Source organism: Labrus mixtus, chromosome 13 (genome assembly GCF_963584025.1).
Source record: "Labrus mixtus chromosome 13, fLabMix1.1, whole genome shotgun sequence".
Lineage (NCBI taxonomy): Eukaryota > Metazoa > Chordata > Actinopteri > Labriformes > Labridae > Labrus > Labrus mixtus.
In genome coordinates this window covers 11,673,405-11,691,607 of record NC_083624.1, presented here as the reverse complement: position 1 = coordinate 11,691,607, position 18,203 = coordinate 11,673,405, and the positions used below count along the sequence as shown (strand labels likewise).

Below are 18,203 nucleotides of genomic sequence, written 5' to 3'. Positions count from 1 at the left end.
ATTTATACATTGTAGAAATGTGATGATAAGCATGACTGTGCGTTCTCTCAGATATCTTTCACCCGCTTTTACTTGAACACATCAGATTAAATCTGGGCAAGTTGCTTACGGGGACATTTTGCTGATAATCCTATTTGGAGAATCATTTGGATTACCACCACAGTCCCCCCTGCTGAAATGTTGCAATCAGCCTTCAATGAATATATACCCTGTAAAGTGAGAGGGTCCGGGTGACACTAACAAGTGACCCCATATTGCACTGAAAACAAAGTATGAAGGCTTTAAAATCTAGTGGGTATGTTAATGTGTGTGGTAATAATCAGGTGTTATTAATCATACCTGTAATATGAAAAATTATATTTTTGCCAACTCCAAGATGACAGACATAAAGGATGTATGTGTGTTTTGCATAATCTGATTTTATACAGAAACAGCTAAATGCCTTAGTTAAAAAAAAAACTCTTAAATTGCTGGACTTCATCATAAATCCATGAAACATGATATATTTCAGTTTTCTATTCATCAGCTCAGAATCTGATTATTTAAATATCTGCCAGATACACAGGTTTAAAAGCATGAGCTGGCAAAACATTTTGTCTGCACACATTAGATGTACCTCTGTAACCACATGGTGGTGCCATGGTCACGCAGATCCCTAAATTCCAGCCTTTTACACATTAGTAAATGTTGTTGTCATGAGCACAAACGTTTGACCTTTTGCTGTCTGCACTGTGTGGACATGACTGATACCTGAAATGTAGAAAGATCCCTCACGTTTTTGTTCCTAACCGGCAAGATTCAAAACTGTCCTCTCGAAATGGTTGTGTTGCAAAGTTGGAGGTCAATTTTGTGTAGCATGAAATAATGATCAAAAATACTCAAGTTTTATCAGTTTTATACGAACATTCAAGAGCTTGATTTATCATTGCAATGTTTAGTCTGAGGTGACTGAATAAAGGCTTTAGGCTTTGCTTACAATCCTCACCGCCCCCCCCCCCCCCCCCCCCCCAAAAAAAAAAAAAGACTGAAAACGTTTAGTGCTCAAATGAAACTACGTCGAAAGGGTTAAAACGTGGAAGTGTAACTCTACAAAAAACTGCTTACAGTGCCATCAAGCATTGTATTTGTCCTCTAGACAGATAGGGAAAGACTCCAACGATAGATCTTCGGTCTGATTCTCAGCAAGGATGCGCATGGACCTAGGAGTCTCCAGACGCGCAGCAGAGGATTTTGCGCACTGAAATCGAGTAGAGCTGAAGTGAGCGCACAGCGAGCAAACTGCTGTCTGACTGACCGCGGCTCCATCGCTGGGATACGGGCTCGTTTGCTTTTGCTGTGTGAGAACATTGTCAGTGCTTTAACACAACTGCTCGGGATTGAACAGGGGGACATAGTTATCACTTTATTTCGCTTTGGTTTGATTCGCAACTTACAGAAGAAGTCTTTTTTTTTAACGGAGTCACTGAATGTAGCCGTTTTACTTTGTTTGTAAAGATCTCCAAAGTGTCCCATCTACTCGGGGAGAATTCAAACAAGATCCCAGAAGACCTTTGAGAGGATCTTTTTTTTTTAATGATTTTCCCAAAGTGGGTTGAACAAGGATGATCCCAACCGCCTTAACTGACCAACTGAGGTATTACATTTGAAAAGCGGTAAGAACCACTTTTTTCTCTCCTACAAATACGATTTGAATGTGTCTTACTAAGCTGCTGTCGGGTTAAACAAGGGGCTTTCAAGTGACTTAAAATTGTACGTATTACCAATTATTTTGCAGGTGATCCCAGCAATGCTTCAGCGGCATCTTCGTCCGTCCCTCTCCAAATCTCGCAGAGAGGATTTAAGCGCTGCTCTTTTTGAATAAGTCGACAAGTCACTGAAGATGAGAGCTGTGCAAACATTCCTGTTTCTTTTCGTCCTGCACCAGGTAAGGTGTGAGATTATTAAATGAGAACAGATCTTAGATTACATATGTAGAAAGATGCCCGTGGCCAAAAGGCTTTAAAGGAAACTTAGATACAGTTTTATAGCAGCCTTTATTCTTATAATCTCGCTGGCCCCATAATCAGACAGTCTTTATTTCTTATTCCATTTTGTTGTATTATATATGTTGTATATTGTATAAATGTATGAGTTATGTTAGTGTGTATACTAATGATTTATACATCATCTAAGTCAAAAAATAATATAGCTACATCATCCACCACATGATGTCAATCATCACAATTTATTAAATTCCTTGCATGAAATTTCATTTGACACAGTCATCATTAACACACTTGTTGGCCGTCATGAACTCGCTTAGTCTGGATAATCTTGTTTTGTTATAATTACCCAAATACATGAATAAGATAGGCAACATTTAGATGTTAAATTGCTTTACAATTTTACGTTTTTAAAAGGATGCCCTATCAACTCTTGAATGATGTTGATACTTTTCAATTTCCAGCCTAAATAAGGTTTATTAAGAAAATAATCAGCAAAATGATTGGATTTAACTTAAAAAATACCGTGAATGTGTCATCTGCCATATTGTATGAAGGCACATGTAGCTGTTTTCTCATCCATTCACCATCCTTTGGTTGACGTTTTTCTCAGAAAGATTTGGATACAGAACACATTTGTATTACAACATGTACAAATAGGCCTATCTTCCAAGTTAATATGTATAATTCTCATTATCAAACATCAACAGTTAAATCATTAGGAGGGGGTTTAATATGATTTTAAATTGTTATTTCTATGAATCTTTGAATTAGTATCTATCAGTATGCCGGACTGTCTTCAATGTTTCTTTTCATGTGGGGTTTGGTTATGAACGGTTTTCATATCTTTCTTCTTTCCCTTTAAGCCTCAGAAAAACAACAATTCTTAATTCCCCTTGATTTTTTCAGCTGTAGTTCATAGATATTTGTGCTTTATTATGCTTTTTATTTTGCTTCTTGGCCTAGGCAAGATTAGACCTCCATGGTAGACGTTTGACCCTGGGAAGGGTTTTTCTTATATGCCAAAATGGGGCCAGGGTTCAAAAAGGAAGAAAATGGAGAAAAACAGGAAAAAACTGAATGTGCATGTATTTGAAGGCTTTGCTCCTCCTTAATAACTTTTACAGTTTCATGAAATCACAAGTCCCTGTGAATGCGCAGGGAATTATTAAGTATTTACCAGAGACCGATTGTCTTAAGCTTCTGCGCGTAATCTTATTTTAAAGTAATTCTGTTTTTATTGCATGAATAAGCTCTCAAAGGAACATAATCTTTCGGGAAATTTAAAGGTCTTTTCCTGCTTTTTCTCAACAGTTACTGATGTTCTTTAAAGGGAGGGGATATGTTTTATCTTGATCATTCTCACTTCACAAACTGTTATTGTGATCAGACCTGAAGATTAGATTTGATTAAATTATTTTTTTTTTTTTATATCTGTGCTGTTCTCAAATGGTGCTTCTTTGTGGACAGCCCTGAACTATGCAGATGCAGCAGCAAAGAGCTGTCTGCTCCGGCTGCTGTTGTAATCAGCCTTAAGCCTTCTGGGAGCTCTGCCTCCAGAGAGAGAGGAGGAGAGAGAGGCTGCCTCCCTGGAGAGGCCCTTTTGCTATGCCTTTGTGGCTTCCCTCCTAGCAGACTCACCACTGTCTGACCAGGGACATATTAACCCTTATCAATATTCCCTCACCCCCCTGCCCCTAAGTGTGAAAAATGCTTAAATACTAGGACAACGATTACTGAAAGCGTGAAATATGCAAAAAAACTTATTGAACTGCAGAAAGTCTTTAATTTATTTTTACATGTCCGCTTCATAGAACACTTTTCTATGAGTAGATAATGTAAAGATAGGGATACATGACATGCAGCAAAGTCGCAAGGCTAGATTATATTTGATGATATTACATGATCGCATCACACATCTGAGCCATACGAATCCCCTTTTACTGAAATACATATTTGTAGATTTTCAGTTTAAATATATAGTCTTAATTCTCACATGTAGCCAAATTATCCAACTCAACAAACCCAAAAGAAAAAAATGCTTTTCTTCACTTTGCGCCTTTATACACATCCATACAGAAATTACCCAGAACATGAATCAAGCAGTGTAACCCCAGTCCAGCATCTGTGCCATACCCCAGGGACAAATAAGAGGGTCAAAGCCATCCTGGGAGAATCCATTTCTTACCCATGACATCTGCTGCAGTTATCCTCTCTGCGATGACAGCAGAACAATGTAGATGAAGATAAAACATACTTGAGCCATGCTCCCTGTTTGTCCTGCTCTGCTTCTCTTCCACAGATTGCATGCAGTGAGTGGTTTTTGTTGTTGTTGTTGTACTGTTTGGAATTAAGCGTGAGAAGACATTGACAAAGTCAATTAAGGGATCATTTCCTATCTCTGAGGTGAGAGCTAAGTGGGTATGTTAAGTCATCTAGACGGCCTATGCCAAGAGGGTCAGATGTTGTGTTAAATGTATAGCAGCCTCTTCAGCATCTATAAGTACCGCCACAGGTCGGACTGAGCAGGGATGGAGCCAGCATGTTGATAGATGGGTGTGACGCATTAAAGAGACAAAGCTTAGCTGTTTACCAGTAAGCTTGTCCTCTGGTTCCGTTTCATGTTTGAAGTTCAGCTCTGCAACTGTGATGTGCACTGATTTAGGGGATTACAAGTCATTTCTCAAAGGATTTAGCATTCATTTCAACAGTTATTTATTAATTTATAAACATCTAGTCACTTGATGAATTATCTGTTTGTGCATCAATTAAAGAATGAAATTACTAGAGCAATAAAGTAAGAGCTTTGATACAGTTTTTGAGACCAACATTATTTTAGAAATCTGCAGGAGCATTTTGCCTGCTTGCATTTCTTCTTTGCAGTGCTGGAGTGAGACAGTAAGGCTCTATTCAAAGTCAAAAGGGGTCCTGGCAAGGACAACAGTTTTATCCCTTTCTTCATAACAAAACACAAATTCCACATAAATTCCCTCTCTAAGGGCTCTTTAACCCATTTCCCCTTCCCCATGCTCAATTAGGTTTGGTTTTATTATTTATTTATTGTATATTTAAAGGCAGCTAACATTGGGAAGTGTAATAAAATGTACAGTGGGAGGATTAGGAGCAGCTCTTTAATCTCACGCTTCTGATAATACTGCATGGGCTGATTGATTAGTTTTTCAGGAAGCTTATGTCAGAAAAACCTAATCCGTCTTTGGATTGTGCCAGCCTTGTAAGGTTTTCCGCGCTGCCACTTTATCATGGTGGCGAATTACAGAGCTGCTGGGCTGTGATAAGGTCCTCGTCTCTTTTACAGACCCCGCCGCCCAACCCCCTGTACCCCCCTTTTTCCCTCTGGACAATAAAAAAATTGTGTTTATATTCTTCACATCCCTGCTCTGCCTGGTCTTCACATCAACCTCTTCCAGGATTTGCCTTGTTAGAAATAGAGAAAAAAAAAGAGTGGAACTTAAGTCTTCAAAAAAAAAAAAAAAAACACCACAGAAATTTGTTGCGGAATGAGAAAAATATGGGAGAAAATGTCAGGAAGGCCATAGAGAAATTTCTGTGGGATTGATTAAACATGCATTGACAGAGTGAAGGGGCCTTGTCCGTGCTGCCTGCAGGAATCTTTTTGGAGCTTACATGGTGCTGATGTGTATCTGTGCTCATAGAGTGGCCGCAATCTTTCTAGCCAGAGGGCTTGACTAGATAATCCCTCATAAACAATACTGTCTGTGACATTTGCGGTCCTCAGCCTATATGTTGTCTCGAACCTCTGAAAAAAAGGTTGTAATTTCTGGCTGCCATATCCCTAAAATGTAGCTCGGAGCACTGCAGGGTTGTATTGACAGTGTGAAGCCCTGCAACCTATTCCTTCTCCAATCATAATTGTGCGTGCTAAGGCAATTAATCCAGGGCTAAGGTCTCGAAATGACGAAGAATAATTACAAGATAAGTGCGAGACAACTGCCTTTTGCATCGAAATGACTCATAATCTGGCTTCCAATGAACCCTTTTAGATTTAAGACAAGTCATGTTTGGATGAGGTGAGAATCCCGAGGAGCACCCAGTTTGGCATCTTTGTTGCAGGAAACATTCAGTTTAATATAATTTTGAGTTTGCTGATCTTGGTCCACAGCTATGAATTTTTATGGAGCGACGTGCAGCCTTAGGCGATGTTAGACATGGAGGCTCCGCTATACCTTATAGCTTTTTCATCACCACTCTGCAGGGTCAGAACCATCCAGCGCTCTCTGATGCACAGCCTCCCTGTTTAGTGTCTCTTTTACTGTCTGCATAGCTGCTGCTCTGCTTCATAATAAAATACAAAGTTTTAGGTTTAGTCAAGGACAGGTTTCTGTCGAAATCTTTTCAGATGATTGGAACAGTTGTCTTGTTGCTGTACAGCTGTGATTTCTTCACATATGTCAGGACACGACGTGTCTCATAGCATAAACCAACATTCTGTTTGTCAAATTAGCAGAGTTTCTGCCTTTGAACGTGTATTTCCAAAACACTGACATATGAAGTTCTTAATTACTTTGGAGCCCACTTTGTCACAGCTTAGGTAAATGATTGACCTCTTTAATTAAAACTGTTTTCCTTTTCTTTTAAAGGCAATGTGTGACAGCTTTAGAACAAGTACACTAAATCTCCTTTCTGATTATTCTCAGTTTTGCACTCTCATTTTCCTGTGGGCTTTGAGGCCTTTCTGTTCAGCTTGTCATTTCCTGCCCTAACAAAGCACTGTCAGCGCCCCTCTGTCTTTGTATATTTCTTGTGAAGTACCTGTCTTCAGAGGTACTCAGAAAGAAAGGAAGCAACGTCTTTACTGCTCTTGTTTCTTCTTCAAAGGGAGCTGTTTTTGTGAAATCAGCCAAGGCACAATCTGCTTTCAAAATAGAAACAGTTGTTCTGTCAAAATTTGGTGGATGTACCTTTGAGCAAATCAAGCACAAAACATTTTTGAATGAAGCACCCATGTCATTTCCAGAATGGATTTGAAGCTAAGAAAAAGACTAATTGAAGTTGTCACACAAAAAAAAAAGCTCCCTCAGAAACACATAGTAGATTATGTCTTTGTGAGACGCAGGCGGAAAAACTCAAACCACATCCCTTACATTTCATTTTAGAACAACATGTTTAAGTCGAGGAGTTTCACAAGCCTGTTCGTACTGTTGTACTGTAAGTAGAAGTGTCAAAAAGTGGTCAAGAAAATGATAATTACATTCAATCCAATGTGCTTCATGGTATTATCCGCCTGAATCCCTGCTATCACACATACAGAGGTGTGTTGCAGGTGTCAGGAGCCGGTACAGGAGTTGGCACTTTGACCATGTAAGGGGATTATGAAACTGATGATGCGTTGAAAGGTAACGCCTGCCTAAATGTGAAGTGTTCAGGGCTTTGCTGCTGTCACTTGTGGCAGGTGCTGAGATAACACAAGTATGCCGATTACCTGGAGGCTCTCGCCACAGAGCCTCCCTTCGCTCTCCTCCTTCTCTCCTAGTGGGATCTAACGCTGAATACCTGACACCATCGCTGTACTCTATATGAAATTTCTCCTCTGAGTCATAGTTCCGAACATCTCACTCTCACCCTATGGGCGTCTCCAACACTGTTGTAGGTGAACATCAAATCTCCTGCCGTTAATTCACAAGACGGGCCTCTTAATGAAATGAAACATTATTGTAATTTTTCTATCACTTTCAGTCATTTGATCCACTGTAAATGTTCCCAAAATGATACAGTTTAGCATGAGACCTGGTCAAGAGGGAGACATTTGAACTGATTTGCACACTAAATGAAAATGGAAATCTTTATTTATAGCTGTGCAGGTTTAATACGGTGGTGCAGATTTGAGCCTTTATTATTATTATTATTATTATTATTATTATTATTATTATTATTATTATTTTATTGCAACTTTAAAATAAATAGTTGTCCTTAAAAAATAGAATTTACATTTTACAGCAACAACAATGGATCTATTGAATAATGGCAAAAATTTGCAACACAGTTGTGAATTAAAGTGTATTCACAAGCCTCAGTTACTCCGTCATTATCTGAAAAACAACAACAAATCAATGTGTAGTCAGCAGTTAAGTAGAACAGCTTCAAAGATTTGTCTGTTATTGGCCTTCAAAATGATTTCTAGCTGAAGTTTGCAGTTTGTGATTGTGAACAATAGCACAAGGTTCTATTTGGTATGGCATTGTAGGGTTTGATATTCTGTAATTTACACATTTATTAGAGGAAATGTATGCATCTCTATATTTCTGTGTTGGCAGCTTCCACACTGCAGTAGAAGTAACTGTGAATAATTGTTTGCGGTGCAGTTTAGTTTATTTCTGTTCCTGTTAATCAGTAAAAAGTCATGCAAAAACACTGACACATATAGAAAACTCAAGATGTCCCAAAAAAAAAATGATGTGTGGCGGAGCCGTTGATAGGAAGAAAAACAACGAAAAGACTGTGCGAGTAACCGAAAAAGGAAAAAAAAAAAATAATAATAAAGGTGTTCATTATATACATTATTTTGCATTTGCTGGCAATATCCAGGAAATGTTAAAGGGCTCCTACACATCATGTATTTTGGTTTATCATGGGTGACATACATTTGAACTTTGACAGCTTGTTTGTTGGGATATTTTTGAGTCAGGATGAAATTGGACTTGTATGATAAAAGGATATTAATAGAAAACACAAGTTGGCTGCATGTTTTGAACTTCTTAAATAGGGAAGTAGGTGTGTTCGTTGGTGCTCTCTCTGTTCACAAAAAGAGAGAAAACGTAAAACGCCTCACGTTTTTTTATGAAAACTAAAGACTTCAAGCATGTCTAATGAAGCAATGAGTAGAAAATGATCAGTAGCAGGTTCTAATATTAACAATTGCCTCCTTTCATTTCACAGCACAAAAAGAAAGCACACCTTAGGCTTTACTTGGTCCATGTTTTTCCTCGCAGTGGGAAGGGGAATGAGTAATACTGCAGCCCTTGTGTTCTTCTGCATTCATGTTATATGATGATGATTGACAGCACACCTGAACACAACATTTCACTCTCTACCCTAATAAACAGAAGAAGGCAGACATAACTGAAGAGGCATGATACAGCAGCACACTGTTGCAATTTTGGACAGTCACAGTTTACGTAATACTTGCAACTTGATACATTTTTTATTGTTTTTAATCTGGTTTACATAATAAGAACATTTAATCTAAAGTATGAAAACATCCTTTCACAGTTACTGCTTTTTTTTTTTTTTTTTTTTTAGTCTTTATTGATAGGACAGCTGAGGAGGGACAGGAAATGTGGAAAGGGAGAGTGAGGTAGATATGCGGCGGCTGAGCCTGTGGCCGTTCCATCGAGGACAGCCTATACTGACTGGGATAAACTAGGGCCCCAATTATTGCATTTTTGATAGAAGCTTTCCCGCTTCTCTTTCTAATTGTGTAATTTGATAGTGCTAGCCTACTTACACATTCTACCTCATTATGGTGATGTGTCGCAGGTTTCCTCCAGCACATCTGTCAACATTTAGAAGTGATATCCTGCAGAGATGCAGACAAGGTGATAAAACTGTGATTGTCGTCATGAAAATATCTGCAGCACTTTAAACTTGTCTTTCCTTTTCCTCACACCATCAACACCTGTACAAAATGTTTAGACAGTCTAAGGCGGTTCGGCTCTAAATGTAAAGAGGTATCAACAGGATGAGTTTTTAAGCTTGTGAATGTTGACATGTTTATTATTGACATGATCTTATCATGTACTTTAATGTGAAAATCTGTCTATCTAGACCTTATGGGCACAAGGTTTACCAGGCATTTAATACTGGCTGCTTTTAATATCAGCGCAAGTTAGACCAAGTATATGAATCAAGTCACAAATTCATTTGATGGAGAGCGTCTTAAGTAGGAGTGTTAAGATATTAGAGGCTGCTGTTTCATTTCACAGAGGTCAGGTGTTAATGGCCTTAAGGATTATACTGGAGCCGAGTAGATATGCTACATGCACAAAAACACACACACACACACTCACACACACACGTACACATGAGCTGTAGCTGTCTGTGATTGGTAAGGGGCCCCCGGTGTGGATTTTCTGTTACGATCCACCACATTGTGAAGCACCTGCCATGTGTTTCCCTGGACGGCCTCTGATTAAAAGTGATGGCTCTGGAGCGTGAGGCTGTTCCAGCGATCAGAGCACCAATCTATTTTTCAGCAGAGTGTAGACTCTGTCTCTGGGCTGCTTAAACGCCTCAAGGGCCTTCTGTCCTGGAACCGGTTCAGGGTGTGAATCATTACAAATGATATGCCCTGTAACATCAGGAGGAAGATGGCTGGGGAAGAATGCAGGGCAAAGGGATTGCGGGCTACGAATGCGAGTGAAGCCGCTTGTCATGTTGAACGCTTGAAAGTAAGAGGCTGCAGTCAATCAAGCTCTGCGACAGCAGCTCTGTGGTTTACTGCTAATCATACTAGCTGAGCAGCTCTAATATGGTCTGGTCCTGTGTTGCAATAATGCTAGGAAGTAGGCAGTGGTCAAGCCTGTGTAATTTCCATTAGCTGTCCAGATTTTTAGTACTCAGAAGCGCATCAAGTTAATGAAGCTTCAGTTACAGAAAATTAGCAGAGAAATGAATTGCACCACCAAAGTGGGGTCAATTTGCACAGATAAATCCATGAAAAACAGTAGAGTGCATCATTGGAACTGCTCTGCTTGCACTAATGAGCAGGTTAATTGCCCATTTTGTTTTTTGTGAGGGAAAGGTCTGAATCCAATTTTCCGAAGAGCCAAATTCTGACCTTATGTACAGGGGGGAAAAATCAACTATGGAAATCTAAAAAACTATTATTTTAGCTCACTGATACAGGAAACATGGTAATGAGGATGACACAGAGACTCTCAAGAAAAGGATGATAGAGATTCCTTCGCTGCCATCAGAACAACACTCTTGCCTTGCCTGAAGCCTGGAACCCATCATAGCTGAGCACAATGTCTCCGGCTGCTAACTACCAATGCACTTTTACGGCATCTCTTCAGATGATCTAGAAGCCAGATGTCACTTGCTTCTTAATAACTTTCTGGAGGCTAGTTCTGGTCACCCAGGCAATTACCTTTACGTCAGCCCTCTAAAAGATATGTCTACCCACGGGACAAGCAGGCAACGGGCTCTGAAAGCGCTTATTACAGATAGATGTCAAGACGGATCCTGACTCTGAGTGGAGCATGCTCAAGCTCAATTCTCAGGATACCATTGATTGACATACATCAAATCAAATTACAGAATGGGTGGCATAAAGAAGGAGTCTTTACAGATAGTCATTTAACTTAGCAGCTTTGTTCAGTTTTTCTTTTTTCTTTATTTAGCCTAAATAGCTTTATTACATATCATTACTATAAAAATTAAAATCTTATGAACTGCAAATTATAGCTTTAGACACGCAAAACAAGAAAATGTTTTACATCAAAGCTGAAACAATAACTTAAATAGTTCATTTTGAAGAAGATTTCGTTCAGCTTTAACAGGTTTTCTTCAAGCTAGTTTGTGATAAAAGTTAAGAAAGTACTTTTGCACTAACAATATTTTGTAGTTAATCCTACAGCAGAGGTGCACAGAGATAGTTTTATTCAGCTGTGAATTAGTAATGAGTAAAATAATGTGACAATAAAATGTAGTGCAACTCACAGTAAGTAAGGCAAGGCAAGGCAAGTTTATGTATATAGCACATTTCAACAACAAGGCAATTCAAAGTGCTTCACGCAAGACATCAAAAGCATCATGACAGAGGAAAGATAAAGCAAGATAGAAGCCTAGGAATGTTGTTAACCCAGATATCCCTCAAAAATAACAAATGAATTTTCCTCTCTGAAATTAGGAGGACCAAGCTAAGTGTGAGTAGGTTATAATGTTGTGGAAGCTCGTTGTTCCATTTATCTTATTGCTTCAACCAATGCCGATGGAACCAATAATATATGTAGGAGCAAAAATGTTACATTGATACATCAGCTGAACATGTTTAATAAAACAAATAAAATAACAAAGTAATAATGTTCTATATCTATCCTATTTTATTTTTATGAAGCATTTTGGCTAAGATATTTAATTTGAAATCCAGTCTTTTCTTTACTGCAACTTAAAGATATTAAAACTGTTACAGATATATCTGTGACAAACTAAAGCTGACGGTTCACATCAACACTACTCACATATAGATCTAGTATTTGTGGAGTGCTCTCATACGCAAATACTAAATCAGGACCCAAATACTGTTCTTAAACGTTTTTTATATCATGTTTAATTTATGAAAAAAGTTTGACATTTTCTGAAAAATGTGAATGAATTTTACAATTAAATTAAATTTGTTATGGGGTATCAGTCTTCCAGAAACTACGCTAGTCCGAAATGTCTCCCTAGTTGCTCAGTATAGTACTTTGTTTTCTTTTATTCAGTGGTTCATCTAGATTTTCTATGCCTTAGAAGTAACAAATGTTCTAAATATCCCAGTTGTGCAACTCTTGAGTGTAAGCAACAACAATTTACTAAAGTTGATATATTGTCAACTGAGGAGTGTTTATAATGCATGGTTGAGATTTTAATGGTGGTAAAAAAATAATAATAATTGTGTTTAAAGCATGTCATTTGAAGATCATGTAAATTAACTGGAAACACTTGCCATAAGCAGCTTAAACATATATTTTCTTTTTTAAATATTAAGAATCTTGTGTCAGTCCAACCTCACTGTGTTTGTTATTACTGCGGTGGATTATACTATTAAGACTACAGACAGCATTTATAGTCACCACCTTTATGTTTACTGCCTGCCCTAGTACTATTCTTCTCTACCTGATGCCGGGGAAATGAGGTCTGGTGTTTTCCGCTCTGTTAATTCTGCAGTTATTATCATAATAATGTCTTGTTTCAAGTTGCCCCGCAATGCCTCTAGCATAGCAGCACAGATTAAGAAATCTTAATTAAGCTTTTGTGGATTCTCCTTCATTAGACCTTGCCTCTTTTTCCAGCTTCTTGTTGTACAAAAACTCAGCTTCCTTAAGTCTGTTTTAAAGAGACACCACTTCTGCCTGTATGAACAAGGAGTGTATGTGTGTGTGTATTGCTGCCTTGTGTGCGCAGCGAGACAGAGAGGGGAAAAAAAACAAAAAACCAAAGCCGGTGTCAGTGCAAGCTTTCAAGTTCCCAATGCCTCATCTCTCTTGGGGCATTTAAGTATTAGATATCCCTCTGCTGATCCCCTTGTTGTCACAGCAATTTCCCCAGTTGCTCATCATACTTAAACTCTTCTCTCATTTCCATTATAATCATCCCATACAAAGCTCACCTGAGAGTAACACTGAAATACAAAATTTTGTTTTACCTCTGAAGCTGTGCTGCATGACACAAAATGTGTAATGGATTTAACAACCCGGTATGTAGGGAAGACAAGTGCCACATCTTCTTTGTTCACTGCAGAGACAAATGGTACTGTTGGTACAGATTTGATGTTCAGCATCCCCTGTTATTGTAATGTAAGAGTCAAATCAAATAATCATCTGAGCTCAAAGAGGTATTATTAAGTGGAAGTATCACTGAGGGAATACTGGCTAGATGAAATGAATGTAGATGTGATTAGCTACATGGAAAGACATTTTTACAGTGTGGTCTCATTCATCCACATTAACAGGGAGTGACAATCTTAATTGAGCTTTTTAATGGCTGATGAATGGGCTGGATGCACTGTCAGTGGGAGACACATGGAATTCACAATGATCCAAATAACTAAGCCATTACCTTATCCTGATCAACTTCAAGGTAAAACTACTGCCTGGGACACAATCATAGTAAAGAAAAGCTTCAATTGAAAGCTACTCAGTTGACAGGGGAAGACATATGCAGCACTTTTATGTCGAAAGGTTCATAGAAATGTGACTGTGGAAAAACAAATTGGAGCAGCCAGACCTGGTTTGTTAGCCTTGTTCACATGTGCCTCAGTTAGGCTTAAAGCGAAATTATAATTAATCTGGAAATACTGCAGCTCAGTGAGAATTCAAACAGCCGCTGCTTAGTGCTTTCAACATCTGCTTCTCTCAGAGATCCCTGTAACCAGGCCTAAGGAAAGCCGGCACTACTAATTACTAATAAAACTAGCTTAGCTTATTGCCGTGAATTATTAAAGCTTTATCTGAAATGGACCAGGAATCACTCCTAAAGCTAAAGGCTTTGAGGTTCGAGGGCAGATCACAGTTTATTGCCGCGTCTGGATCACCACTTAGTGCACAATTCGAAGTAGAAGCCGGTGTCATTATTGGGATCCATTTCAAGCTAAAGTTCATATGCATGGTGCATTCAAGAATAAAACGATGTGAAACCAACTCACATGTTAAATACAAGGGATTTACATAGTCATGTAATCTGACAAGTCGTCTCAACATATTAGAAGCATTTTATGTAAATGTAAGTTAAGCTGATGAGTGTATCTAAAAAGATTTCCCTTCTAAGTTAAGCATTCCTTTTTTTTTCACTTTGCTGTTTCCTGGTCACATTTGCACAAACAGCTTTTGACGAGAGATGAGTCGTATCATAAAATGATAGAGCAAGAGGACTTCTACCTGAAAAAAGAAAAGTCCTAACTAATGGTTCTGTCTTAATTTAGTGTCTTTTCACCATCTTACACCGTTCATTTCATTTTTAGATGGCTCTTATGTTATGCCAAAGACAATACTGGACATGCCTGCAACAACTCTCAAGTCATCACACACACAATAGATTCCTTACAATAATAGATTTTTAGATCAATCCAATAGCTGACATTTAAAATGACAGGCCCGTGGTTTAACGGAATCAAATATATTTTAGTTATTTTGTGTCTGTATCGTAAATGGATCAGAGGAAAGATCTCATGCACATTCTTTATACATGACCTTATAGTGAACTTTCCACAGTCATTAAGCTGATTCAAAATTGAATGTGACTTGCCTGAGACAAATTGTAACTCAGTATTCTCACTCAGTATGCTTGTGTCAGAGATGTAAACTAAGGACATTTTACCTATTATTTTAGTTTAGTTTAGTTTTGTGAACACACAATAAAAAACTGAAATGTTTTACTCCCAATCTAAACTCCATAGCATTTTACTTTCTTCAACAAGCAAGAATAAAAATACAACATGCATTACTTGCACTAGTCCATTATTGTCCTCTGACACCAGACACTCAATGTTCCTAATAATCATAGGAATTATAATGCCAAAAATGTTTTGGGTATGGATAATAAAGATTTCTGGAATGTTTTATTTCACTGAATGTTTTCTTTCCTCTGCCTTCTCCAAAGGTCACATGCAGGAAAGCACATGGAGGAGCCTCAGAGCTTATTGAGTGGGGAGACAGCGATAATGTGCAGAAGATTTCTCCCACAGGGGCCAGTCCACGAATCCTCAATCCTCTGCGTTTGTTTGCCAAGGGCTCCCCTGGGTTCAAAAGCAACATGAGGGAAATCACATATTTACAGAACATGGAGGACTTCTGGGACTGGTTATCTAACCAGACAGATGTTCAGGGTGCACAGGCTAGAACTAAACGCAGGCCCATCGTCAAGACCGGCAAGTTCAAAAAGATGTTTGGGTGGGGGGATTTCCACTCAAACATCAAGACTGTAAAACTCAACCTGCTGATTACAGGGAAGATCGTGGACCATGGGAATGGGACTTTTAGCGTTTACTTTCGCCACAACTCCACTGGCTTGGGGAATGTGTCAGTCAGCCTGGTGCCGCCATCAAAGGTTGTAGAGTTTGAGATTGCCCAGCAGTCCACGCTGGAGACAAAAGACACCAAATCATTCAACTGTCGCATTGAGTATGAGAAGACGGACCGCAATAAGAAGACTGCCCTGTGCAACTTTGACTCATCCAAGGTGTGCTACCAGGAGCAGACGCAGAGCCATGTGTCCTGGTTGTGCTCAAAACCCTTCAAAGTCATATGCATCTATATAGCCTTTTACAGTGTAGACTATAAATTGGTGCAGAAGGTATGCCCTGACTACAACTACCATAGTGACACACCTTACTCCTCCACAGGATGATCTAGCTGTTGTAAGTGTGCATTCACTTTTAGTTTGATTCAAATATGTCAACGTCAACCTTTAATCTCTTTGTCCCAAAACACCTAAATAAGTGAGACATGCTCTGGAGAGATTTGGATGCATTGTTACAAACTTTTGAACATACTGCGGACAGATATACAGATTTAACCCTTGGGATAGTTAGGTGTTGAGGGACTCGGTTTTAGGGGTTGACTTGGGATTCAGAGATTGCTACCAACCCTGGATGACTCCTCCACATCACAACACCACATGTTCTCCTTAAACCACTGGTGTAATTAGCATGTTGTCCAGATGTTTTCTCCAAGGCTAGACCATAGGCAAGCTGTCTCCCAAGTGGAAGAGAACATAATTGGCTTCTACTTTTTCAAACAATTTCCTCAGCTCATTTAAAAAGTCAGTTATGGGATAAAATATGACAAGACTTGAAATCATGACAATAGTTACAATACAAACACAATACAATTGTTGTTCACTTTGGTGTTGAAATGATATATAACCCATTGAAGTGTTGCTACATTTTCACTTATAGATCAAAAGAATCTCTTCATTGCTTTTGAAATAAATTAACATCCATTTGTACAGACATAGGCAGGAGAGCTTTTTAAGATTAGTCTCATCAATGTTCCCCCCCCCCCCTTCCCAAATGTCTCAGAACAATTAATATGGCTGTAAATGTGTTTTCCTTATCTATCTCTTATAGGGATGTTAATGGAGTGAGTTGATAGATTATATGCCCATGACAAATTATTGCTCAAGCACATCTAATCCAAAGGCAAAGGATCGTAAATCATTACACAAAATATGTGCAACCCGACTCCTGTCTTTTTACTCTTTAAATGTGTTTTTTTTTTTTTTTTTTTTTTTGCTGCAATCACAGGATGTGTATGCTTAACCGGTAGGAAATCCAACATCCGTGTTTGCAGGATGCACTTTGAGGCATCAGCGGACTGAACAGAAGAGCAGTGGATTAATATGTCAGGAGAGGCAGGGGGAAAGTGATAATTGCAAGACTAAGATTTAGTGAGTGTGGAAGACAATTATCAGCACTTTTTACCGGTCCTGCCACCAGTGCTAACATTACCTTCCATATGATTTAGTTTAGAGCAAGGGTAAAGGAACCAAAAGTAGAAAAAGTGAAATAAACAAAATAAAGGAAAAAAAGGAGAACACTAAAGAATTGGTCTGGAATATTAATGGGAAGCAGGACTTGTTTTGAAAGTAATAAACCTTTCAAGATTTCACAGCAGACTAAAGTGAACTGACTGAAAAGTTGGACAACATCAATAATGAAATGTGCTTTGACTCAGCTATCCAATTTTCAAATGAAAATCATCAAGACACAAAAATAGTGTCATGTGGGGGGTTAGGTCATGTGCCAATCATTTCCATCATTGTTACCTTAATACTGTACCTCATGTCTTATCCCATCAGCTGTAAACAACCATCAAATTAAACAAATCAAAAGGTGTATGATAAGGTACTTACTAAATTCAAGGTGATCTAGGTTGATGTTTTAGTTCTCCTCATTTGTGCAATTGCTGTGTATTAACGTGTAACTCTAAATCTTGACCTTTTTACTTGCTATACAATGTCGATTTATCCACACATTTCCAGAGAATGATATATCAAGAAGTAAAATGTATCTTATTTTTGGTGTTTGTTAAGCGATATCATGTAAATACCTGTCATACTTTACTGCTTAAGGTGATATATTGTTTTATTTACATATTTGTAATCAATGCAGATTTGATTTATTTTGATTTCCTGCTTGATAAACTAAGTTTTCCCTGTTAAAAAAGAAAGAGCAATGCGTCTGTGTCCATTGTACAAGTTAGACATTCTGGGACGTTTTAATACATTTAGGGTTCATTTTGTTAAGATGAAATTGTAAAGATCAATTTAGGTTTTTATGGCATTAAACTTTATTCAAACCTGGCTCAAAGCATATTGTCACAGTGAGTCTCATCCAGTCTCTCAGTGATCTTGTTTGTTTCATGTAAGGACTTCTCAATGGGATAAACAACTTTTCAAGAGATACTTTTATAATGGGCAATAAATCTATGTCCACAGGCATGGATACCAGAGGTACACCTTAGGGAGCACATCCATTTGCTG

The 18,203-nt window shown here is 38.4% G+C and overlaps 1 protein-coding gene across 1 annotated transcript; it reads left to right on the top strand.

Moving 5' to 3' along the window:
* The first annotated feature begins 1,067 nt into the window (after positions 1–1,067).
* LOC132986999 (neurexophilin-2-like) lies at positions 1,068–18,023 on the top strand. Its single transcript, XM_061053756.1, has 3 exons — positions 1,068–1,652; positions 1,775–1,924; positions 15,321–18,023. The coding sequence occupies exons 2-3, from the start codon at positions 1,880–1,882 to the stop codon at positions 16,065–16,067; spliced, it is 792 nt and encodes a 263-aa protein (XP_060909739.1). The 5' UTR covers positions 1,068–1,652; positions 1,775–1,879; the 3' UTR covers positions 16,068–18,023.
* Positions 18,024–18,203: the final 180 nt, after the last annotated feature.

What these genes read in the sequence shown, in the direction of transcription:
- LOC132986999 (XM_061053756.1), top strand. Translation starts at nt 1,880, where the DNA reads ATGAGAGCTGTGCAAACATTCCTGTTTCTTTTCGTCCTGCACCAG. An exon ending in TTCTTTTCGTCCTGCACCAG is followed by an intron (nt 1,925 to 15,320) that starts GTAAGGTGTGAG and finishes CCTTCTCCAAAG; the next exon opens with GTCACATGCAGGAAAGCACA.